The sequence below is a fragment of the Chaetodon trifascialis genome, chromosome 12 (genome assembly GCF_039877785.1).
Source record: "Chaetodon trifascialis isolate fChaTrf1 chromosome 12, fChaTrf1.hap1, whole genome shotgun sequence".
Lineage (NCBI taxonomy): Eukaryota > Metazoa > Chordata > Actinopteri > Chaetodontiformes > Chaetodontidae > Chaetodon > Chaetodon trifascialis.
Window position 1 is genome coordinate 2,610,894 of NC_092067.1, and position 27,060 is coordinate 2,637,953.

Genomic DNA, 27,060 nt, shown 5'->3' on the forward strand with positions numbered 1-27,060 from the left:
TAGATAGTAGTATATTATATAATATGTAAAAACACATGCACTTGTTTCACCTAATCCCCCACATCCCCTCACTTCCTCATCGATCACATCCTTGATGTAATATTGGGAAAATCAGTCAGTTTGATTGTATTTATATTTGCAGTATTATCAGCAAAGTGTGGACCTACCTAAGTACAGTATTAAATGTAAAATTACAAATAACGCACATTGTCCCTTTTTAAAATGTTATCATTAAATATTGTGTTACATGTGGACAGGAAGAGCCTGGGCCCAGTTGCAGAGTTGTAAACAAAAAAAGTTTATTGACAAACACAAAATCACCTTCACAGAGAAAACTCCCTCAAAGTAAAACAAACCAAAAACACCACTGCAGGAAAAGTAGCAAACAAAGGCAAAAACACAAAAACACCACAAGGGCGATAACTCACTCAGGAGGCAAAAATAACTCAAAGTGTCCAGGAGTAAACTCACTAGGGATCGGTACAACACTATCAAAACTCAAAGTGTCAAGGAGCAAACTCACTAGGAAGCTACACAGCAAACAAAGAGCACTGGAGACACGCGGAGAGAGAGACAGGTGATCATGACAGGAGCAAGACTAGTATGGCAAAAGCATAAAGAATAGTCTGGCACAGGAGTCGACCTGGAGCTGGCTTAAGAAGCTGGTTGAATAGCCGATGAGGCGCAGGTGTGTCTAATGAACTCGCACCTGAGGAGATCAGACCCGACTCTCTCTCTCACTCAGCCTGCTGACAGAGAGGGAGGAAAGAAAAACACCGTTAGACCTAGGAGAGAAAACACCGGAGCTAAATCATAACATGTTGTATTCTATCATTGGATTTTATGTACTGATGCGTTAATGTAACAGCAGAATTTTAATTGGGGGATGTGGAGCAAATTTCAACTACTATTACTCCTCTACTGCCCTGCAATTGGCTGGCGACCAGTTCAGGGTGTACCCCGCCTCTCGCCCATTGAAGCCGGGATAGGCTCCAGCCCCCACCCAACCCCCCCCCCCCCCGCAACCCCGAAAGGGATAGGCGGTATAGAAAATGGATGGATGGATGGATGGATGGATGGATGGATGGATGGATTACTCCTCTACTATTTCAACAGAGTGAGTGAATAAAACTGAAGCCTTAAGAACAAAGTGGACCAAAATAGAATTTTGAAAAGTGCTAGGCATATGTACACCCCAACTGCAAACTACACCCTTGCTTTAGATAATCAACAAGTACATGATATTCCTCCAGTACACATCTCAAGAGAGAAACAAATGGAAGGATGGAGGAGAAGAAAACACCTCAAGCTCAGAGGAAAGGCTTGAAACCGCTTGACTGGCTGGTACATTACAAGGGGACATTCCCCTAGAAAATATGCAGAATATTAACTTATCACTTATTGTATATTACACTTTCAGGACTGATTCCAGGCTTTTTGTCAAAAGAAAAAAAAAAAAAAGATTTGCTCAGTTGCTCACACTGTTACACTGGATGCATTGTCTAATTAGACATATGTTCCTAATTAGACTTGGAAAACAAAAACAAGTAAAGTCTTAAAAATGACCAAAATCTGACACTCAGATCTTGATAACACTAGGATATACTGTATTGCTGAGTTGCTGTAATGGATATTAGATTGCACAGGTGTCAACTGATAACTCTGTGTATGTAAACACTTACACTCTAACCTTCCCCCTTTTTCCTCAGTTTCACACTGCCCAATAGTCCCTGTAAGGATAGAGATGTGCTAGCATGGGATTTAAGAATTTTATTCCATAAATTAGATCAGATTAGATGAGGATTCGGATTAACCACAATCCCAGTCAAATTAACCTATTAGAGGGTATTAATTTAATGTCAACCCACCTGAAAACTTGAATCGGCAAGATGTTTATAAATCACATCTTATACATTCGTACAGATTCTCACAATCAGGTGATGAATTTATCATTTACAATGTAAACAGATAATTTTCCCTAATGAACAAACCCATTTTTGGTTAATAGACCAGCCAGGTCAATAGCATGCAGACTGTGCTGGCCCTCTACATGTATGACTGTGGTCCTGAGCCTCTTCTATTTCTCAGTTTAGGCTAAAATTCGAGCAATGCCGCAAATGTATCTCCACACAAAAACTTTGTTAGTTTAGTGGCATGGAAACTATGAACTATGCCTGTAACAGCTCACAATCTGAGCTGTACCGCCAGATGATGGCCAGGTGACACATGAGCAGGCCACGGGCACCTCATAGGGCATGTACAAAGATCAGCTATTGGCCGGTTGTCACCAACCACAAGAGGGCAACAGAAACTTGAGAATACAACTGTGAAGCCAGTGCATGTCCAGGATAGGATATGGATGCTTGCTTTGCAAGATGGCGCTGTGTCGCTTTTGTTCATTTAGTGTGTTTTTTCCATTTCTTTTAATTTCTATCTCTTAATTGCGTTGTTGGTAACTGTGTCATGATGTTCGCACGCAGGTTTACAACTTTTTGGTGGCCTTTCTGTTACTTTTTACACTCTTTGTAACAGAGCCGTACAGAGGGGAGTGGGGGCATTGTCTACAAATGCGAGCAGTTGTGTAAACCCATGCTGCTGCTCGGAGAGAGGATTGTACTGCCTGACGAGCTGAAGAGACAACGTCGGGGCTGCAGAGCTGGAGCCAAAAGGAGGGAGAAGGCACAGAGATATGGACCGTTCGTTCAGGTGATCATCAAAGGGAACAGTAGTTCTTCAGCAAATAAGACAGACAAGCCCATAGTACTGGTCAGGACTCAGTGGGAATACAGACAGTGCAGCCTTATGGCCTTCACTGAGTTGTGGCTGCATTCAGACATCCTGGACTGGAGTGTGGAAGTGTGTGCGGGCAGACAGAGACGTGAATGAGAAGTGGTGTAATCCCAGACACGTTACCGTTAAGGAATGTTTCTGTAGCCCAGACATTGAGCTGCTACTTGTGGGGATGTGGCCTTATTTTTTGCCTCGGGACTTCACGTCTGCCATTGTGATCACTGTTTACATCCCTCTGAAGGCTGATGGTGATGTCATCCACTCCACCATAAGAGAACTTCAAACGGAGCAACTAAATGCGTTAGACTTAGACTGCTTCAAATTTAGGAAATTATTTTGTCACAGTAGCATTAACATACAGGCAAACATGGAATGTATACGCAATATTTAGAAAAAAGTAACAAGCAACAAGTGACCAAAAATGCAAGCAGGAATAAAAATAAAAATATAATTAAGTAAAACTAAACATATCATCACACACACACACGCACACACACGCACGCACGCACACACACACACACACACACACACAGTTTTACTTAATTATATTTTTATATATATGTGTGTGTGTGTGTGTGTGTGTAATACATATTATATAATATTATAATAATATAATAAAAAATAGACTACAACTAAATATATAGCCAGTATTTACAAATACAAAACAGCAATAAATTGCTAAATATAGCAAAATATTTGTGCAGTTTCACATGATAAATAAATGTAAACCGTGGACTGTATGTGCAATATTGCAATAGTGCAGATAATATGTAAAATATTGGGTTTGTAAGATTAGTGGATTAACTGCTTAAGTTGCGATTGTACAGTGTGATGACTCGTGGCAGGAATGATTTCCTGAAGCGGTCCTTGTGACAGCAGAGCTGAAGCAGTCTGTCTGTCCACGAGGTGGTGAAGAGGATGTTCAGGGTTGTCCATGATGGATAACAGTCTGTCCAGTGTCCTCCTCTCCACCTCCTCCTCAAACAGTCTAGTTTGCAGCCAATAATGGAGCTGGCCTTCCTGATCAGTTTGTTCAGTCTGTTGGTGTCACCGGCTCTGATGCTGCTCCCCAGCACACTGCAGCAAAGAAGAATGCACTGGCAACAACAGACTGGTAAAAGATCTCCAACATCTTGCTGCTTACGTTGAATGGTCTGTGCCTCCTCAGGAAATAGAGTCTGCTCATCCCCTTCTTGTAAACAGCATTGATGTTAGTTTTCCAGTTCAGGCTGTTGTCGAGGTGCACTCCGAGGTATTTGTAATCCTCCACCGCTGTGACATTCTCCCTCAGAACACACAGTGGTTGTGTGGTCGTCCTGTTTCATCTGAAATCAACCACCATCTCCTTGGTCTTGGCCAGGTTAAGCAGCAGGTGATTTCTACCAGACCATTGCACAAAATTGTCCACCACTCTGTATTCATCCTCTTGTCCATTCTTTATACATCCCACCTGTTATATTGTGCGTGATTATTATTTCATTATGTTATTCTGTGTATTTGTGGTGTGTTAGTTTTTCTCTCTGTTTCTGCAGTGGAGGTGTAGCCTGGCAGTGCAGACGGCGCACCTGAGGCTGATTCCACTGATCCTCCTCCTGATTTAAGCAGCATGGCGGAGATGTCTCGCTGCCAGATTGTCAAAGCTCCTTGTCTCGCATTCTAGTCGCCTGCATGCGCATCTTGTCTTTGTTTGTTATTTAACCATAGTGTAGCTTCCTAGTGTCAGTTTTCCTCCTTAGTAGTGCGTTTTGTTCCTACCCGCTCTCCTTGATATTTTGTTTTTTTTGGGCTGATTTTGTGTTTCCTTGTATTGTGTGTTGTTAGTCAGGTTTTTGTAAGTTTGTGGTTTATTTGTTAGTTACTGTTAAATAAACCGTTTGCGTTAAACAGCTCCCTTTGTTCTCGTGCTGATTGTCTGCCTCTGGGGTCCTACAAAAAATCCATTGATTCATGAATCATAACACCACCACCATTGAGACATCTGAAAACTTCTGAAGGTGGCACGATGAAGAGGTGTACTGAAAGTCTGAGGTGTACAAGGTGAAGAGAAAGGGAGACAGAACAGTCCCCTGTGGTGCTCCTGTACTACTTTCTACAGTCTCAGACAGAACATTGCCCAGTTGGACAAACTGCAGTCTGTCTGTCAGGTAGTCAGTAATCCAAGAGATTGTGGGCACGTTGACTCCCATCACTTGCAGCTTCACACCCAGGAGCAGCGGCTGGATGGTATTAAATGCACTGGAGAAATCAAAGAAAGTGATCCTCATAGTGTTGCTGCTACAATCCAGGTGGGAATGAGCATGCTGCAGCAGGTGTATTGCGTCATCCTCTACACCACCTCGTGGACAGACAGTGGAGCTCCTTCTCCAATAGACTGCTCCAGCTCCACTGTCACAAGGACCGCTTCTGGAAATCATTCCTGCCACGAGTCATCACACTGTACAATCGCAACTTAAACAGTTAATCCACCAACCTCACAACCCCAATATTTTACATATTATCTGCACCACTGCAATACTACACATATGGTCTACTGTTTACATTTATTTATCATCTGAAAGTGCACAAATTTTTTACTGTTTATACTTGTTTATATACTTACTTATGTTGTACTTTTATTATATTATTATAATATTATATAATATGTATCATACATCATAATACATATTTTGTAACTATATATTTAGTTATACTTAGATATATTTTTATTTTTAAGACACTGCTGTTATTCCTGTTTACATTGTTTGGTACTTTTTTGTTACTTTTTTAAACAGTCGTTGTATACATTCTGTGTTTGTCTGTGTGTTTAATTGCTACTGCTACAAAATAATTCCCCAAATTGGGATCAATAAAGAAGCAGTCTAAAGTCTCAAAAGTCTGTACTAGACGATAACTTTGAGCTTTTGCTTGCATACTGAGGACTTTCAAAGTAAATAACTGTGTTATCTAGACAGGAAAAATGGATCAAATGAATTCAGCTTGAAAGTTTCATCACCACATACTATATTAGATGGCAGAACTTTTTGTTTCTTAAACTACAGAACTGATATTTGGGTTGAAGTAGATGCGACCTGCATGTGAGACAACGGCTATAACTCTCAGACGAGAGACAGCTCTTTCATTCTTATTGTTTTGGCATCAAACTTGCACATTGTTTTCTTATAACAGGCTGCTCTGGCAACTTCGTCTTTCCCACACAGGCCCACTTATTGAGAGCAGAGCTATGAAAGGCAGACGCCCTTCTCTTGGCACAGTCAAAACTGGGCTCAATGAAGCTTTTCAATAAAGCCTTTGAATGGAGAGAAAACGCCCACGTAATTTATGAAGGTTGAATAGTTGAAAGATTTACAGCAGTTGATAAAAGTTTTATCTTTTGACAATAGCCTTCAATAAGCTTATGAGAACTGATAAGAAAAAAACTGATAAGAGAAGTTAAAGAGTAGAGAAAGACAATCAAAGGCGAAAATCAGGGGCGAAGGCCGTCTCCAAACCTTAAATGCTATATATAACTGGTAAAATTAATGTCTCTGCAGCTTCATGACGCCAATAATCCTCCCTATCCACAAAGCAGAGCGCTGATCTACAATCGCTGGGCGGAGTCTGGAGGGAGTGGGCCTGCCTGGCGCTTTTAATAAGCTCCTCTCCCCCAAGCGCCCTGCGTTCAGCGGCGAGCGGAGACGGCGGAGCTGGCACACACAGAGCAGACAGCACCATGACTGCGCCCAGCAACACCTACGATGTCATAGTAGTCGGCGGAGGAATATCAGGTAGGCACGACAGCACTAAACTTTACTTTGCTCAAGAAGATTCGCAGTTAGATGAGCCAACTATGGACATAAACTGATTCATCGAAACCACCGCGCACCTCCCAGCGGTGGGCTGGTGCGCTTTGTGTAGGTGACTAGACAACTGTTGCACAAAAGCTACTCATGTATTGTGGTCAAGAAGTGACCCCTAACTTATTCTCCAGTGATCTGAGAATTATAGAAACTTCCTTTTGGCAGAATGCGGGGTTTTCTTCTTCACGATGTGCCATCCATTTTCTCCGCGTACGCGTCTCTTCCGTGAGGCTACCTCTCCCCTGTCAACCGCTGTATCTCCACAGCAGCGCCTGTTAAGTAACAGCTAATCAGGCAGAGAATACTTTGTAGCTATTATATAAGAGCTATTATATATTAGATAAGAGCCAAAACATTTTTACTGATTGCACCTGTAAGGCTGACGTGTGATTTCACTTGTTTCATTTGAAAGATTATTCTCCTACCTACTTGTTTTCATGTTGTCAGTGAGCCAGACGAGGTGAGGATGAATTCGGTCTGCCTCTGCAGAATTTACTCTACTGTCAGCCGCTGTTTTGCATGATATAAGCATTACAAACATTGCTGCTGCTGGTGCTGTTGTCTCCCCACTTCTGTACGATTGAATTGTTCCATGTTAATTACAAGCTATTTATCAGGACGGCTATATTCTCGCGCAGACAATGACAATCACAATGTTAGCACGTCGGGAGAAAGACAAAGTCCTTATCAAAGAGACAGATTTGTGCTTTTTGGTTTCTGAACCAATACTTCTGCAGCTTCATTAGCAAGCAGGCTGTCTTGTTAAGTAACACGTTGTTTCATGTGTAGAAGGTGGGTATATACTTTCTGAAATGGGAATATTTCCAAGCATGTACTTTGGTGGTCACTGTTCTTCAGTACACACCCCCTTTCACTGAACTTTGTCAATAATTCAATTAACAGACTGATGAGACTTAGTCCAAAAAGCACAAAAAACGTTTTGTGCACCCAAATGAGTTAGAATGTTCCTTTTGTTCAATTTTTGTTGTTAGAACCGAGCACAGGGAAGCAATGCATTTTGACTACACCTTCTTCACTGTGCAATTTTCCTTCAGTTTCATGTTTTCTTTTCCATGTGCTTCATTTTGTATGTGTGTCATGAGACTTGGAAGGAAAAAGAAAATCAGAGCAGGATTTCCTGTGGATAAGAAACAATCTACAGTGCTGTGGTTGGCACAGAATAGTTAAGTTAAAGCTCTGGACAGGCTGATTTAAATATCCGTGTGTTGCATCACAGAGCTCTGATATGGCATTACAGGACTTGATCTTGATCGCTGTTGTTTTCATGAGCATTGCTGCAGTTATACACCAGAACAGGTCTCTTCTCTCTTGGCCTGACCTCAACAACGTCATCAATACTTTCATTTAATCTCAGATAGATTTCTGTAATTCATAGTTTTCAGGGTTAAGCCAGAAAACAATCTCACACCTTCAGCTGATACAAAACGCTTGTGCTTGGCTATTAAAAAAGATTGCACAATTGGTTGACAAGACTTATTGCTCCTGGCAGGAAGACAAAAACATAACAACCCTTTTTTAGTCGGTTCCCCTGTGAGCCAGAGCGCAGCCTCAGATCCTCGGGCAGGGCTCTGCTGGCTGTATGTCCCAGCTCAAAACTAAAGGTGACCGAGCTTATGCAGTCAGGGCCCCTCAGCTCTGGAACTGCCTGCTGGAAATCTGAGGCATGGTGACATCTTTTAAATCACTTCTCAAAACGTATCTGTTTAAAAACCCTGTATTTCATACTGTTTTATTCCCATTGTGTCTTATCTGTTTTAATATTAGTTGTCTTTTTTTAATCTTCACTGTTGGGAGATTTTATTCTATTTAAATGACGTGATTTCATTTACCGTAGTGCTGAAATGATTTAACCCTGGTCTAGCCATATAAAGCACTACATGATTTTGTTTTGGAAAGTGTTGTTTTGCTAAAGTTCATTATTGTGTTTATTTAAAGCATTGTGAATCAAACCAGAATGGTGCTTGTGCAGATGAGCAGTCAGTCTTTTCAGTGCAAAGTCTAGCAGCCTGTCACATTGATGTGTTGACTGATGTTGTTTGGCCTGACAGTGACTGAACGTGCTCTTTCTGTTCCCCCGTCTAACCTCTGTCAGTGATAGATCAATTGACTGCTTTCCTGTGTGTGTGCATGTCCGTCTGTCTGTCCGACAGTGAAGAATTTAGGTCAGTGTCAGTTCAAATACCAGTCAAACAAGCAAAACAAATGCTACAGAAAAAGTAAATCCAATTTACATTTGGCAAGCAGCCCCCCCCTCCCCCACTGGCTTTCTCCTGTCCTGCCCCTCTTCCCTTGTGTCACATTAGGTTCTTGTAATTACACCATTTGTTTATACTGCTGCCCTTTTCTGGGTTGCAAGGAGGTCCACATATAACAATCACTGTCCAATCAAAGCACAGATGAAGCAACGGGGAGAGAGAGTTCTCTTTGCTCCTCTCTCTGCGACTCTGCTACCCTCTCTCCTGAGATGTGTGTTTCTCCATTTGCCTGCAAATGCAATTGTTATTTTCCTGCTTGCCAATGAACCACCAGCAGGTCTGTGGCCCTCGAGGGGCAGCCAGCACTTTCTGAGAAAACATTAAACACTTGTGACAGCCTGTTATTAAACCAACAGCAGAGAGGATGCAGAGAAAAGGGGGGAGGAGAGACAGAAGAGCAGAAAACAGAAATAACGAGGAAGAGAAGGAGGAAACCACTTCTTCCTGCTGTGTCTCAGCTGAGAATGTGGAAAAGGAGAAAGGAGGAAGGAGGGAGAAAGATAAGAATGTATGACAATTTGGGAAGAGATAAAGGGAAATGAGTTTTAAAGGAGAGTAAATAGGGAACTATAGGAGGGAAGCACTGAAACACACAGATTGCACAATTGGTTGGTTGGTTGACAAGACTTACTGCTCCTGGCTCGACTCGACATTGTGATGCAGTCCAGTGCAGTGTGCTCTGTGCAGGAGATGATTTAGTGAAATTGGCTGCACTTGCTGGGCTGTGAGCCTATACACTTGGCTGGATTCCTCTTTTCTACAGACCCTCACCCAAAGAAGTTGTCAAATTGCCATATAATGATATAATGACAACATTCTTAAAAGAAATTTCGGGGTCAGTGATCTTGAGGAGGGGTATCATCTATGTATTGGTTAGGGCTGGGCCGATAGAACGATAGCGATATGTCTCGCGATAGACACATCATCAATATCAATATAAAATGTGTTTGATAAAACATTCAATAATTTTTTTTTCTTCGTTGGAAGAAACCTGAAGTTGCCAAGCGAGGTTGGTTGCATGAACAAAGGCAGGTAACTGAGCAACGTAGGGAGTAATCGCTAATCAGTGAGAGAGACACGCTAACGCGCCAATCATGTACAGATGTAGCGGCCTTGAAATTCCCCTAATCTCGTGCTGGGGCCCTGGCGGGTCCGTGACCGGTCCCTGCTCTGCAGTAGGCGGGTTCATGACTGTAATGAGATCCCCCTAAGCTCCATTTGCAGAAACTACCTGCACCGCTCGATCAGTCCACCAGGAGGAGCAGTCATTATAATTGGTTACCGTGTCAGCTTTGCTGAGTCGTTCATTAGATCTGCACATAGCCTCCACTGCTGTAAGAAAAACTGCTTGTCTAGTAAAGCACCCTGTGCAGTTTTTTAAATATAATTATGCTTAATCATCCACATTATTGTAGTGCTCGTTCACAAACTTGGATCTGCTCATCTGCCAATCCTGCCTTTTCCTCCGCATCGCTCTCCACCTTTGGAGAGGCTCCCAGAGCATCTCTGCATGCCGAGTGATTTGTGCCCAGAAAATTAATCATGAATAACAGAAGTTGTGCGTCGCGGTTTTCTTGCATTTTGAACTGCTAAATAGTTAAATGTTTAATACTCTGCCTGATTCGCGGAGCCACTCTGCTTTTCAGTTGGTGGGTTTCCTGTTTGTAGTGCATTTTAGATTTGCGGGTCGCTATTTGATGCGGCGACCAGCAATACGCAGAGTCCTGTATGTGTGTGTACAGTATATTACTGGACAGAAATCATTTACAGTGCGCTGAAGAGGGAGGGACGGGAGGATGAAATGCCAATTTCAGCCTGTGATCTGTTAATGTCTGACTGAACAGCCTCATGGAAGTGATATTTTACAGTTCTACATATTTTAATCTAACGAAATTCGTTAAAACAAGTCACTTGGTGCTTTCAAAGTCATGTCATTGAGCTGAAAGGTTCCAGATTTCGTTCACCTTCACAGGCAGCTGCGGAGCGCAACAGACGGCTCGCACTGCGCACTGCGATGTTCAACATCATAGGCTTAATATACTGTAGTTAATTATCACTGAGTTATAGTCGTGGGAAAGCGCACCAAGAATGCATTTTTTACGTCAGGCGTTGTACACGCGTGTTTGATATTAATATTGTGCCGCTGCACCTCAAATAAATGTTTTTTTGGGAAACGGACATGTTCAACATGACTTCATCATGTTAGACCAGGCAGACAGGTTCTTACTATAACATCAACTCTCCCTCCGCAGCCAGCGAGCCTCATCCCCCGCACAGACACCTACATTCAATCATGAATAATCCTAATGGTCCAATCAGACCAATGAAAAAAAAACAATGTTGTGGGGCATAAAGGGCCAATGGGCCGATGTAGATGGGCCAATCTACTTGTTTTTATTGGCCAATCAGTTAACACACACACATGAAAACGGCCAATAAACAGTGAAATCAGTATCATGAGTATTTCTAAGATGATGATTTCTGTATCTATCTAATCCGTGGCATGCAATATTTCACCCCAATTTTGGATAAAGTATAAATCCAATTGTTTCATTGTTTCATATTTTGAAGTATTTCCACACAAAGCTGGTGGCAGACAGCACGTTATGCACGTAAATAAATAAATATAAAGGCGACTAGTAAATTGACATTAGACATTGAAAAGTTTGTGATCCTTCTCTAGGCTGTGATATTTTGTTGATTCTTCATAATTTCCGGAGTAAAAAATGCATTCTTGATGTGCTTCTGAGTACAAAGAAGATGCACATGATTTTAAACGCTTCACACTTAGACATCAGAAGCAAACACAGTTTTGCATCACAGAAGTTTACATTTCAGCTGTCGTGGCCAAATCTCTTGTTAACTTATTAAGCTCTTCCGCACAGTGTGACATCTATTTTAATTATTAGAGAGCTGCTCTAATGGCCACTGATAGACAGTCCATCCTATTCTATAAACTGTTGGTGGTTTGTGAACTTCACTGCATTTGTGCATTTGAAGCGATTAACTCCCGGCACATTTCAGAGCTGAGTAAACCTGTAGTTTCACTGACACATCGCGCATCATCACCACGGGCGTCATGATGTTCTCCTGTCTGTCACTCTGTCAGGCATGTGTAGTGTCGAGCCGGCCGTGTTGTTGGCTGAAAAGTCATTATTTGCATTACAGTGTATCCTTTGTTCTAACTCAATGGATGGTCGCCAGCCAAACAGGCCCCCAGCCCCCACTGTCCCACAGACTAGCTATGGCCAGTAAAACAGGTGGAGGGCTGAGGGGAGCGCGTACCTCCAGTAATTAAAAATCAATTTGTGCCACAGATATTAATACTGTGTCGCTGGCTACTTTATAGACTTCACTAAATGTTTCCATTACACTTAATTACATTTATGGATAAGCCAACTCTCCCACCTCCCTCATGCATCAAAATGTATATTATCAGTCCGACCAGGAAATCTTGCGATCGCAAAAATTAGCGCATATTCAACCAATACTAATATGACTGTCTACTGGCCTTCCTGGTCTATTTTTGCCGAGAGCCGCGCGCCTGTTGCGGAAAACATAGGCGAGCCCTGGAATCTCAAGATGACGCGCTGTGCTCCTGCAGCTCTGTCTCTGTTCCAGCGCATGTAAAGTAAAATTAGGTCATCATTTTTGTTGATAATTATCAAAAGCAAACTCTATGTAAACAGATGGAGCCTGTTTATTCTTGGAGTCACAGGCTGTTTTGTAAAGCTACATCACTTTTCACTCACTCAGGAATGATTTTGTAACTTTTTTTTTTTCGAAGTTATGTTTTGGGCTTTTTGGGAACTGAATCTTTTTGACTGGTTCTGTAATGTGAAGTATGCTTATTATCATATAGGAAGTGATTATATAAAACTTTTTTACATGAGTTTGTTTTTTTTGATCGCAATAATCACAAAAAAATTCATGCAGTATATTGTAAGAGAAAAACTTAGGAATTTCCTGTTTGCAAATCGAAAATATGCATTAAAACAGACTGATGGAAACACACATTTATGACTTTTTTAAGACTTTGTGCGAGAAATATTTTTCTAAGTTGATCTAAATAATCAACGTAAAATAGTTGAGTAACTGTGACTGCCTAACTACAAATAAGCCTATTAAAGCAGATGAATGTAGTGGAGTAAAAATCTTTGCCCTTGAGATGTGTTCCTGTGAGGGACACGCCATCTCCTGGTGACACCCTGCAATTGAATGAAGAGGCGTGTTTATAGTGGATTCTGGGCACACCCCCAAGAGGAGGGGGGGGACTGGTAGCTGGCTGGCAGCCGGCTGGGAGCCGGCTGGGAGCTAGATGGCCCCTGGCTGGGAGGGGAATTTCGAGGCTGCTGCATCTGTAACATTATCAAGTTCGGTTGCGCCGTGTCGTTGTCTCATGTTTGATGCTCTGCAAGGGGTGAGATGAGAAATAGAAAGTGAGCACTGCAGCGAGCGAAGAAATCGTCGATAAAACAGGGAAAGTCAGCTCGCCAGTATGGAGTTTTTTGGATTTTATAAGTTGGACCGTCGTCAGACCAATGTGGTCTGTAACTTATGCAAGACTTTCGTCCCCACCAAGACCGGTAATACCACAAACTTATTTAACCACCTTAGCCGCGCTCACTCTTTGGAGCGCAGCCGTATTCGCCAATGTCCACCAACCGCAGCACCACCGCACAAGCAGCTGACCACCATGCAGAGGTATCTGCTTCAGTGCCTGATGACAAATCATCTAAAAGGCACGAAGACGTAACGGAGGCAGTGGCATATCATATAGCTAAAGACACGCTTCACCGAGCACTGTGGAGAAGCCAGGTTATAAACATCTCTTACTCGTACTTTTTTTTTTTCTTAAACACACTCGCAATAAAATATAATTGAATAATTCATGTATGTTTAGAGTAAGAAGAGTGACTGAAGTTGTTCATATGTCTAGGCTGGTTTTATAATTCAGTCAGTGTTACTGTGCTGTCTATCATGTTTGTTTGTTTGTTTGTCACAGATGTCAAGTCTACCTCAGTTTCTGCTATGTTTCCACATATCTGAAAACATTTTATTCAGCAGAAGGTGAATTAGTTTGTGAACTTTCTGCACTAAACCTGCAGAAAAAAAGTTCTCAGGTTTCTCTCTGTTTACATTTTTACACTTTTTTTACATTTATTATTTGAGTGTTTTCCATGGTTGTGTTGACATTTCCTTTCTGCCTTGATAGCTGAGGGGATTATAATCAGAGGAAGGTTCAATTTAAAATAAAAATATTTAAATTGAATGTATTTTTCTCCTGATCCGTATTTTAAATAGGTCATAAAAAATATCAATAATTATCGATATCGACCAATATAAAACACTTATATCGCAATAGAGTTTTCAGCCATATCGCCCAGCCCTAGTATTGGTATACTACTGAAAGCAGGACCACATTTGTGAACCAAATATATTACTGTTCCTCTCCTAACTTATTAATTAAACCCTTAAAAACTTGTCTCCCTTCATCAAAATTATATATTTTGAAGATCTAACTTTTCATCTTTTCCCTCCATTACTATGTGCAGAGCTGTGAATATGCAAATAGTCCCCATCTGTATCTTTACCTATCCAGCTGTCGCTCACCTGCAGCTTGAGCATTACCTACTCAAGTACGACTCATCAAACACACAAATAACATTTTGTGGCAGAAAGCTGTCCAAAGGAGGCTCTCCCATCCCCAATGCACCCATCTCCTATAAAGCAGACAAAGCAAAACTTTCATCCTTTGCATTTGTTATCTCAAACATTAATGCCATAATGCTCAGCTAGTACAGTTATTGGCAAACAGCTCTCATGGTACAACCTTGACAGGGACACCATAATTTCAGTGCAGGATTGCAGGTATTGCACATAATTTAATTAATTCCCACAAATATTTATATTGCTGGACATTCCTGCACACATTTACAGTGATGACAAATAATGTTGAGGCAATGTTTGCACTCATAAAGAATGCAGGATGACTGGCCAGAAGCACTATATCAGATTGACCGATATCCGCGCTGAACAGCACACTTGTTGTGCTCTCTCTCCCTCTCTCTAGAAGGCTGTGAGTCTGGTCTGCTGTTGTTGTTTTTCTCACTAGATTCTACAGTACAGACAGGTTTAAATGACATGAAGAAAGAAAGAAAGAAAGAAAGAAAGAAAGAAAGAAAGAAAGAAAGAAAGAAAGAAAGAAAGAAAGAAAGAAAGAAAGTGTGAGGCAGATTTGACAGAGAATCTCACCAATCTTATGCTCTTTTCAAAGTCTGGCCCTCCCCAAGAACAGTTAGATTTCTTTTTTAACAAAGCTGTTATGAAGTGAAGATGAAACGGAGCAGACAGAGTGCAGGGATAGAATAGAGCATGAAGACCAGAGAACAGTGAGCCACTGAAAGAAAGACTAAGGACAGTGACGCTGCTCAAAGAGAAACAGGACCAGAACCTACAGTTAAGCTTAAAAGTAGTACAGTATATAAAATCAAACTATCAAAAATACCTGAATGATTACTTACTAATTATAAATTAACCCAGACTAGACAAGCCCTCAGTTTGTCACAACCTGGGTCTTGGGCTATGACAAATATGAGACACACCATGTTCAATGATAAAACCAGATAACAAGTTACACCAAAAGTAACAAAAAAAGTATAACAAAAGATCACATGCATGGGATGTGAATGTCAGTAGGATCAGTAAAGTGGGTTGTGCATGGAGGGTAAAAAGGCTGTGAATGTTCTAAAGTGCATAAAGAAAGCAAAGGAAAACTAAGGAGAAACTACAGCTGTGTGTAACATGTGACACAACATGTGGTACCCAAGTGGTACCACATGTTACAACATTACCACATGTGGTAACGTGTTTCACACATCCAGATTCTTAACACATGTGGTAACGTGGGTACCAATGTGTTTACACATGTTGTAATATGTGGTAACATGTGGAGTGCATGTAGCAAACATTTTACCACATTGCAACATATGGAGCACATGTGGAAATCATGTTACCATATCGTTAGCCTCATAGCATAATTGCCTAAGTCATATTTTAAGGTTTTTCGGGCGATAAGGTAGGATGAAGCAGCAGTGTCAGGAGAGTAGAGTTAGGCAGATATCTCAATTTGGCCAAAAAATGACTTAGGCAATTATGCTATGAGGCTAACGATGTGACAAATACTGCACATTTTCAAGGTTTCACCGTAACATTTTAAACAAGTGCAGTAATTTGAGTACTGACAAACACAGAGGTTCAGCAATGTTGATGAATGATAAATACATATAGAATCTGTATAAAGGCAATACATACACTACAAAGGTGGTAGGCATTTAAAAACCTTTTATTTTGACTGAATGAGTTAGTTAGGCTGGACTGAAGTATGAAATAATGACACCAGATGTAGTCTTGAAAGCAATGCAGTACTGTATGTATTGAAAGAACTCTCCAAGATTTAAAATCTCTAGGACCTGTTTCAGTTGGCCAACAAGGGGTAAGGTAAAGAAAAAGTTACCATTTTTCATTAGTTCATTTTTGACACCTGGCATGTTTTCCAAAGCACAAAATCAGTTGGGGCAATATACATGAAAATCATATCCCCCTGTTTTGAAAAAATTTTTGAGCAGATATTTGGTGGATTGCAAGAGCATATCTTGTGGTTGAATAAATATCAAAATTTGGAGAAGTCAATATGAAATGTTGTGACATCATAAATTAAACTGCTTGCTATTGGCAGAAGAATCAAGAATCTGGATTCCAGCTGTGAAGTGTCAGGGGGCTGCCATAAAATATTGACTAAATATTGACCATTGGCTCTACACGATATTAAGAACCACAGGTTGTTAGAGTTATTAGTGCATTATCAGGATAAATTGTCACTATTTGGAATCCTGCTCAGCCATTTCCAGTGCCCATTCCGAGCTAACTAAGGCACAAGGACAAAATGTTTGATGGCTCTATTGTGCAAATTTGGGATATATTATAATAAAGATTATCCAACTCCATGTAGTGTGAACCACAACAGCTCATATTTTACAGGAAGTGATTGAACTTCAACAAGGATTTGATTCATATCTCTAATCAGACAGGTTTGTATTAAAAATGATCCTACCATGTGTTCAGAATCAGAAGTTGAGCCGTTATCACCACCACCATCACCACCATCGTCGTCATCCACGTTGCTATCGAGGAGGTGCTACAGAGAGCTATTAGCTATTATTAGTTAAGAGAAGTGCTGGATTTAAATTGTTGTGTTAAATCAGTTTCTGTGAAAGGGAAAGGATGTAGAAATCAATATACAATATTTATACAAAATCGTCATCTTGATAATGATGATGATGATGATGAATAAATACTGTAAATCAATTTCTAGCCTTGTTAGCACTACTATTACTTATGTTTTCTGTCCTTGATTCTGAGAGGTCCCCCAGAACATCATGTTTGATTACTCCGCTTTAAAAGTTAAAACTTAAAATACAAACTCACCTCGAAGTCAGAGTGCAAACTTGTGCCCGTGCCATTGCTGTCTCTGTCCATGTGGTCATCAAGGGACTGCTAGGAGGAGATATAGGTAGCATTATTTCAAAGTGGTGCTAAGTCTTTATCATTATGAAAATACACATGAAATAAAGAGTGAGTGAACCTACTTTTTCAGGTTCATTGTTCATCCTCCCCTGTTCCTCATCGCTGTAATCTACAGCATGTCCACTGGGTTGCTGAAAAAAACAAAAAACATGTTAGATATTGTGATGTTTAGGGGACCTTTTAGAACCAATACTTATAAAGCCAAATATTGAGTTAGACCATGATTTCTGAGCTGTTAGACTGTTTAAAATGCAAACTCACCTCAAAGTCAGAGTCCAAACTTGAACAAGGGGCGCTGTCTCTGCATGTGTGGTCATCAAGGGACTGCTTGGGGGAGACAGTAATGGGTGGCATAGCTCAATGAGGTAATTGAGTTCAATGAATATATGAATATTACACCTATACAATGACCTTAAAAATTGCCCAGCATGTACAAATGCCATCTTACCTTTGGATGATTCCAAACCTTGCCATCTTCAATCAAATCAGAATCAGAGCTGCATAGATGTTGGTTATTACAGTTTAAAACATATTTGTATAAATACCTCGAATACATTCATAAACAAGATTAACAGGACTTCATACTGATATATTTATTTACCTGTCTCCACCAACTTTGGGATCTGACATTAAGTCACTAATATTAGGTGTTTTGGTATGTGGAACTTGCAAGTAAAAGTAATATCTCAGGTAAACCCCACATATTATACAAATCTTTAACACTTTTTAACACACACATTTGAGTACACACCAATGGAAGCAAATGTGTAGCAATGCTACTAACATTACTGCTGCTTAGAGATGGACAATTTTGGCTGGCCTAGTTACCTTAGCGAGGAAGGTAGCTAGATTTGGCTAAGTTTGGCTATGATGATCCACTTTCTTTCCATTACCAAATTTCTCCATGCGATATTTTGTCGTCTGGGTAAGGCCTCATTGTCATCTCGCAAATACCATCTGTACATCCTCCTTTTCTTATGTGAAGGCTCCATTCTAAAGGCATGGCTTAGCTGTCCTCTGTAACTCTGCTACATCCCTTCCTTCTGATTGCGTGTGCACCAAACGGAAGCTATAGATGACGCATGTGGAGACTTTGCAAGCCCACTGAAAAATCTGATTGGCTCTGCTTTTACTGTCAGTTGCTGAGGCAAAGCTAAGTAGACCAGAGGTATAACCTACGTTAGCAAAGGGACAAGAAATCTATGTATGTGCTAATAAAGTGGATAGAAGAAAACAAAGTAAGTGTGGGACTGGAGAGAAATGTGAAGGACAAAAATATGTTAAGTGACCCAAAGAGGACTGGCCTGGTGGAACACGGAGTGGTTGGAGTAAAGCCACGTAAAGGCGACTGGAAAGCTTTTCCGGCCCAGATACTCAGTGTAAAAGGTAAGTGAATCAGTTATGAATATGTAATTTAATGTTAGCGCCATAAGTATTTATGATCAATTGCACCCATCTTATTATTACTTACCGTTAAGTCAAGCAACAAAATGTTAACGTATAGTAGTGCTCTGTAGGGAACTTGTTAACGTTGCAGCTCCATTAGGTTGGCTAACAAACTTAGCGAGCAAGACACTGTGACCGCTAACTTAACTGACCTAGCTTCAACGTACATACGAGATCACAGCATAACCTTACACTATCATATTAATAACAGCTAGTTCGGCATTATTGAATATATTAGCTAACCTTGCTATAAAATAACCCTTAGGCATTATTGAATATATTAGCTAACCTCGCTATAAAATAACCCCTAACATTGCAATTTTCTGATTCATTATTTTGTTATTGTGTTCAACTTTATCCTTTATTATGTGTTACGACCCCAAAGAAATGACTCACAAAAGAGGTCTAACATAAGGAGTTTTTCAGCAGAACAAATTAAATTTATTAATACAAATGAACCAATCAACCCAAAAAACAACTTCAACCAAACAAGAGGACTGATGGGTCAGCCAAACTGAACAAAAGGAAGGAAAAAGCTCCAGACTAGCCCACATAAGGCCATCGGATCTGGGATCTTTCCTCTACCCTGAAAATATCACAACTAAACCTTAAAGGAAATAAAGCCATGAAAATAAGACTGCTGGACCCATCAGAAAAAACAGAAACACAACATAAGCAGTACAACAGAAACAAGCTGCTGCAACTCCTGCTGCTTCCCAGGAAGGAGAGATAGAGACCAGTCCATCAGACCTGCCCCAATCAGGAACCCACCATCTCCACCTTAAAGGGGCGGAGCAAGAAAGAAAGGTCAGTCACATCACAGAGCACCACCAGCAGGCTGAGGAACGCATAACATAAGGCCTTCTCTTGGCTTTCAATAGACACCAAGGCCCGTTCAAGAATCTGGCAATAAAGTTCCACAATGGTTAACGTATCTGCAAAAAATAAATACAAAAATAAATTATATATATATATATATATATATATATATATATATATATATATATATATATATATATATATATATTAGTAACTGGAGTTGGCCCGTTCAAGAATCTGGCAATAAAGTTCCACAATGGTTAATGTATCTGAAAAAAAAAGAAAGAAATATATATATATATATATATATATATATATATATATATATATATATATATATATATATACTCCATAACTGGAGTTGTGTGTGTGTGTGTGTGTGTGTGTGTGTGTGTGTGTGTGTGTGTGTGTGTGCGCATATATATATATTTCTTTTTTTTTTTCATATATTACTAACTGGAGTTTTATTAACCCTCCTGTTGTCTTCATTTTCTGTTAACTACCTTTGTCTTCCCGTTCAAAATTGACTGTTCCCTTCTAGCTGATTATAAAACCATGAATATTTATGTATTATCACCTAATGTTGTATTTCATCTTTTTTATCAACTAAAATTCTTGTGAACAATACGTTTTGAACCTCCATTTGCTATTTATGGCCTGACATAGACCCACCATGCCCATCCACCCATGCCAATTTGTGGTCAGTGAGCATTATATTGTATATATATTAGATTAGATTAGACATAATCTGCTACTCTCTTGCAGATTACGTAGTTTCAATGTCTAACAAGGACTTTTGCTTTGAAACCATTGAAAATTTTCAGATAGTGACACAAAATACTATGTTCAATTAGATGCACTACATTTGTGGCACACAAGGCTGGTTCTGGCACCTCTTCCTGGTGGCTCTTGCCTCTGATGCTTGAACATATCTCACTCTCTTGTGTCCCGATCGTTGAAATACAACACCCAGGACAGTGAAAAGTCTTCAGGGGCATTGTGGCTCATAAGATTGCAGATTCCTACTTATTTACAGAATCTTAATGCCATAGGCTGACGGTGGATTCATTCTTGGATCTGTAGACACTGGACAGAATCAAGATACCCACGTTGGGTTGAATGTCCATTTGGTCTACCTCCTCCCAGGCGTCTTTGTACATCCCTCTCTCCTCCAAGTTGGTCATGTTCATGACTGTTGTTTGGATTTCCTCTGTCAGGAACAGTTCGAAGCAGGACTTTACGTCATCCACCCAGGATATGGCATACCTTGACCCTTGAGTCCTCTTGATGACATTTTCTGCTGACAGCCGACCTCTCCTCTCAGGTGGGGATAAACACCAGGACAAACTCCCATTCTTTGACTGGAATGTAACCGTGGCAGGAGTATCCTCTTCATCACTGAATTGTTCCCCATCAGTAGTCCCTTCATCTTGATCATATGTGTCATCCTCATCGCCTGACACCTCTTCTTCAAAGGCATCTTCAATCTCATTTTCCTCCCTTCTCCCCTCCTCATCAGTGTCCAGTGTCATGGTCAAAGAAATAATCTGAAGCCTCATCCATTGTGCTGCCACAAAAGTTAATTTAGAGACACACACACATACCTCTATTTTATACGCTAATTGTGATCTTACCCATTTGTTTTTAATGACCAAGGGTGTACATAAGTTCAATAAAACATCAAAGTTCAATAAAACATCAAAAACTGAAAAACAAATCGCAAAATTCATGTTCTGTGGTCAGATGCCATGTATGAACAAAGTCAAGGAACCCTATGACAAACATGAAATGAACTACATAATTTAGAGAGAGAAATTGTCCATTGGTCAGATTTGACCGCGAAGACAACAGGAGAGTTAAATTCAGCTTTTTGTTTTTTTTTTAAGGTTGAACTCTTCTGATACACAAAAAGGTGAATCCTTACCTTCCATATATTGTAGAAATCCATACTGGAATGGTTGTGAAGTCAGTTTCCTAATGTGGAGAAGTTCCCATCGAACAAAAAATACATCAACAGGGCTTGTGCAGGACGCGGAACGAGCATGTTGAGGGCTCTACGTTACGACCGTTTTGCTCGCATGCGATTAAAAATGTATGCGAACTGCAAAAAGTACCTCCTCGCACAGGTGATCGCTCAGATTGCAGGCGATGCAACCACAAAGTTATATCAATATTCATCATTAAGAAAACTGTATCATTTTGTTTCATGGCTTTCAGGCATGCAAAAAAACTACTACTCCCTGTGTGCAATGCAAAGCTCAAGGCACCAATCACAGCTCAGCTGTTATCGCTTTGATAGCTGTGGGCTGGACTGTCTCCTTGAGCTGTCAGTCGAGTGATGCTGAGAGTTGATGTGAGAGAATTTAGAGAAATTAAGTCGATTAGCTCTTATTTCACAAAAGTTACAAGTGTGACAGTTTTTCATACCTGATTTTGGTGTTGCACTTGTTGGTTTAATGACATAAAGAAAGCAATTCGCTTCAAAACATTTCAGCAGGATTACAACACACATTCTTCACTTGTCCTAACCAGAGCAACAGATAACAGAGAAGCACCAATTTTGGGCTTACAGTGTATCACAAGATACTACCAAAGATCTCCCTCACTCTAAGCTTCTTCTCTCTTTATCTTCCCTTTTCTCCTGATAGACGGGCTACAAAAATGACCTAAAGGAGATTGAGGAGAGGATAAAAGACAAGACTAAGGAGATCAGGCAGTTGCAAAGGTTGACCATTCAACTGTAAGAGGGTAAGTATGGAGGGGAGCCCTTGCAGTAACCTTGAACCTATTTCCATGACAATATTATGATAACAATGCTATAACTATAATAAGTCACAACTCAATTAGTGATTTTGAATAGGTAAGTGTTCTTTCTTTGATTTAATTGCAAGGCTAGCAGATACAATCACAAAAACTGTGAAAGACGCTATACAGGCAGCTCAGCCTACCCCCACCACCTGGTGCCTTCTAGCAGCCACCCAGCCCCTCTTCACAACCAGATAGGAGAGGTAAAGGTATCATTTACATAGTCAGGAGAAGTGATTTCATTTGTGGACCATGCAGTGTTTCCCATACATTCATTATACTTAAATTCTGCTGTCTTTTCATTTCTTTGAATTAGTGTTAGGTGATGGCACTCTAGTTGCCAGCTATTAATGCTTTGACAGGTTTTGAATATCCCAGTTCCTCCTCCTACCTCCCTGAAGCCTCTCGTCTCAGTGTCATTCACACAGTGCACTCACACACACATATGTTATATTTATTATATGTTGCGTTTCATTTAGACTGCCCCTTATATTTATAGGATTTTTATTTTGTAACTACCGTTCTACTTGACCTGATATCGGGTCGTCAGGCTTGACAGAGAGAGAAGTGAGACTTTTCAGCTGCCTCTCCGCTGTCCATAGCTCAGCGCCATGGACAGCGCCAAGCCACAGCGCCGCTATGTTGATGTCCCAGCGGAGTAGGCTGTTGAAACAGACAAAAAGGAACATGTTGCAGAGAAACCCACATTAACAACAGGCATTTCGTTGATGCAAGGAATTAAATCTACATTACATACGCCCACCAACAACAAAAACCTGAGGAAAACTTTACATTCTTGGTGTGGAAAAATTGTCTCCACTGTGCTAGAAGTAACATTGGACAATTTAGTCCCGATTCCAAAGAAAAGCAGCACTTCAGTGGCATATGACATATGGGAGTGAGAGTAGTTGAAGATAACAACTTGAAAAATGGTAAGCAAAAGCTTTTGTGCTGGCAGTATTACTGTGTGAAGATGTCCTTGGCAGAACTGAACACCGAAGAACTAGAGGTGACTTTAGTGTCAAAGAGGAACAGTACGGCTGTTGTTTGAACCTGTTTTTAGTTAGGTGTCTTTAGTCGGCTGTGTGAGGATTGTGTCACTAAAAATCCGTCTTCCACCAGACCAAAATGTTAGAGAGCAGAACTCCTTTTGAACGAGATTCAAAACGACACAGTGAAATGACCCCAGCAACAGCAGAGTTCATAGTGAAATATACGATGCCCTTCAATCCACATATTTACATATTACATGTTTACAACAAGGCTTTGCATTATCTAAACATGCTATTTTAGCTTTTAACTTTGCTTTTGTAAACATTTCTGTTGTTGCTCTAGAAACATTTAGTTATTTTTAAAATATAAATAAATTCTAACCCTGTTTTGAATAGACTGAGCACACACTCATTTATCACCACGCAGTAATAATACATAGACTATTTGTGCCAAAATGATGATTTCAAATATTTCCTATATTTTTGAGACTGCTTACTAGAAACTAGCTGCTAATTTAGGCCTTACACCTACACATTGCACATGTGGGATGCAAACACAAGCTTCGCCACACAACCTGGACCCCAGTAAAAAAGAAGTTCAGTGAAATCTTTTTTTTTTCTCACCAGCACCCATGCCAATGCCACACCTCTGAGAACTGGACTTTTTTGCATTCTGGGAGTACATGGATGTATTCTAATATATTTTCATTTTTGCAGAATGAGTCTGCAACAGATTTAATGAATCCAGCCACCTTGGATTATGCTCAAAGGTGTGGTGGCTACAAGAAGCTCACCAGGACTGTGATGGACTCCATCTTCACTGTGGAAGAGATGGTGACGTGCTCTGTCACAGGAAAAAAGGGGATTATGGGGGGAGAAAAGGCCGAGCCCTGACAAAGGCAAAGTGAAGCTAGTAATTGGTAAACATGCCAGAATATTGTTTGGGTTGGGCAAAATGCTATTGTATCAGCTTGTTAACACACAAAAATGTTGCTCTTTTTTAATTATTTTCATTAGCATCCTCATTGACACCTATCTTACACAATATGAATTAATTGGTGAACCCTGAGTAAATTTAGCAGCATTTCATTTCTTACAGACCATGTCAAAAAAGTTCCCAGAGCCATTGGAGACACTGAGATCAAAGCCTGCACAAAAATTAAAAGACACCAGGAGATGAGCTGAGAGGGAAACAGGGTAACCTATTTATACTGTATATGCCAAGATATTGATGATACTTTGATTCCTAGAATCCAGTTTTGGATGGCTTCTAAGCTGCTGTGGGTCTGCACAGGATCTGTGCTTGTTTATATATTTGACTACTCTGCATAGACCAGTCATTACTTGAAAATAACAGAACTAATCCTGTAATCCAGATAGAAAAGAAATTAACCTTTACTTTGATAGAATAGACTGGTGTTTGTACTGCCCTAATCACTGATTTTGTCTTTCAATCCCACAACAGGGGGTCTGCTGGAGGATACCCAGAGGACTCAGACAACACACATGCACAAACACACAATATGCGCGCACACACACACACACACACACACACACACACACACATAAATAAACAAAAGTTGTAGACATTTTTTTTGCCGCCTTCATTTGATTTTTAGGGGCATCTTGATCCTTTTTATGGACAGTTCTGTTAATACATTTCATTGCATGTTTGCAAATAAACACTTTTTGTATCACTTGTGTTTGTTTTTTGTTTTAACTTCTTTAAATTCTAAAACCGAATATTGGACACTGGTTTGAAATCTGCCTTTGTATGGATGGACAGATGATATCGTGCACCCTGCTGGCTGCCTCAGTCATAGCATGGCACCTCTTCTTTTTATACCACTAACAGATATCTTAACAAGTTAGTGGCTTGCCCTTAGTTTCAATGGTTGAGTTTGAGTCCTGGGTGATGCTGTGTAAATGAGCTTCATTTGCTGTAACTCGTTGTCCTCTGAGACGACATCTGCCAGGCACATCCATGACTGCTTGCAGTCCTAGTTTGGATTTGTGTTTTGTTGGTTTAAATGTTATATAGAAAATGTAAGAACTAAGACTATTTTGTATTGCACACACACCCACTTGGTTTACACTGAGAGATGTGTCTGATCTGTTGCAGGGGGCACTGTCCTCAGGCCCTCTTGGCCCGGCTGGTTGGGGGACTCCCTACCTTGGTGTGGGGTCCACCGGTCTGTCGGGCTCGGGTGGGCCCGGGTGCGGGTGCCCCCTGTGCTCACAGTTCCTGATGTCTCTCGGTGTGGACGACACCAAAGGTGGCATTTTCCTCAGTCATTAGTGCCCTGCCATGTCTCGTGACCCCTGCTATCGTCTGCAGTAAGAATGTGTGTGTGTGTGTGTGTGTGTGTGTGTGTGTGTGTGTGTGTGTGTGTGTGTGTGTGTGTGTGTGTATGTATGTGCGTGTATGTGCGCGTGTGTGTATGCAAGTAGTTGAGGGTGGGTGTTTGTACATACGGAGGGTGGGAGGGATGGGTTTTTATTGTTGCTTTATTTTGATTTATATTGTTTTTAAATCCTGTGAAGCACTTTGTGTTGCATTTTAATATGTATGAAAAGTGCTATAGAAATAAAGTTTGATTTGATTTGATTTGATTTGATTTATATGGGTTTCACATGGGAGTTTATATGGGTTACACATGTAATAACATGGGTTTCACATGTAGTTGCATGGGTTTCACATGGGAGTTTGTATGGGTTACACGTGTAATCCCATGTGTTTCACATGTAATAACATGATTTTCACATGTAATCACATGGGTTTCACATAGGAATTTACATGGGTTTCACATGGAAGTTTATATGAGTTACACGTGATCACATGGGTTTCACATGGGAATTTACATCGGTTTCACACATTACCACCTTAAAAAATGTTCCAAAACCCCATGTTTCCCATGTTTAACATGTGCAACACATGTGACCACACACGCATGTGAAATTCATGTGGTTTGTCTGTAAGGGCAAGTACTGGCTACTAAGTACCTCACTTTGTAGAGTTATTGACATTGGCAGTAGAGAGTTAGGTTGATAACCTTTAAAGAACACACAGGAAAAAGTGTGTTAATTAGGTAAGACTTGATTTGAATTTGTCCTCCACAGTTAGCCAGCAACTGCAACACAACATGACAATTCTCTCTCAGTAGGTAAAACACACACACACACACACACACACACACACACACACACACACACAAACGGTCAATGCTCACGCTAAGAAGCACCAATCCTAACTTGTAGCATACCAGAATGACGGGGAGAAACTCAGCTAAAAGCCTCGATCAAGCATTGCCGCCCAAACAAAACATGATTCATATCCCAAGAAATTATATGCCCATGTAATGAAAACACGAAAGTCGCGCACGTCAAAGGTACTGCATCTGCTGTTTTCACCACTTCTTACAAACCACAAAAGCCCATTATCAATGAAAGCAGAGAGTCTGATGATCACAATGATGTCTGCCTCCTCACTGTGCGACGAAAACTCGGCGA

At 40.6% G+C, this 27,060-nt stretch overlaps 1 protein-coding gene across 1 annotated transcript in view; it reads left to right on the plus strand.

The window, feature by feature from the left end:
• The first annotated feature begins 6,391 nt into the window (after nt 1-6,391).
• Nucleotides 6,392-27,060, plus strand: part of mao (monoamine oxidase) — an 81,039-nt gene continuing 60,370 nt past the window's right edge. The window contains exon 1 of the mRNA XM_070975310.1: nt 6,392-6,554. Within this exon, the coding sequence (XP_070831411.1) occupies nt 6,500-6,554 (55 nt within the window). The 5' untranslated portion in view covers nt 6,392-6,499. The remainder of the gene's footprint in view (nt 6,555-27,060) is intronic.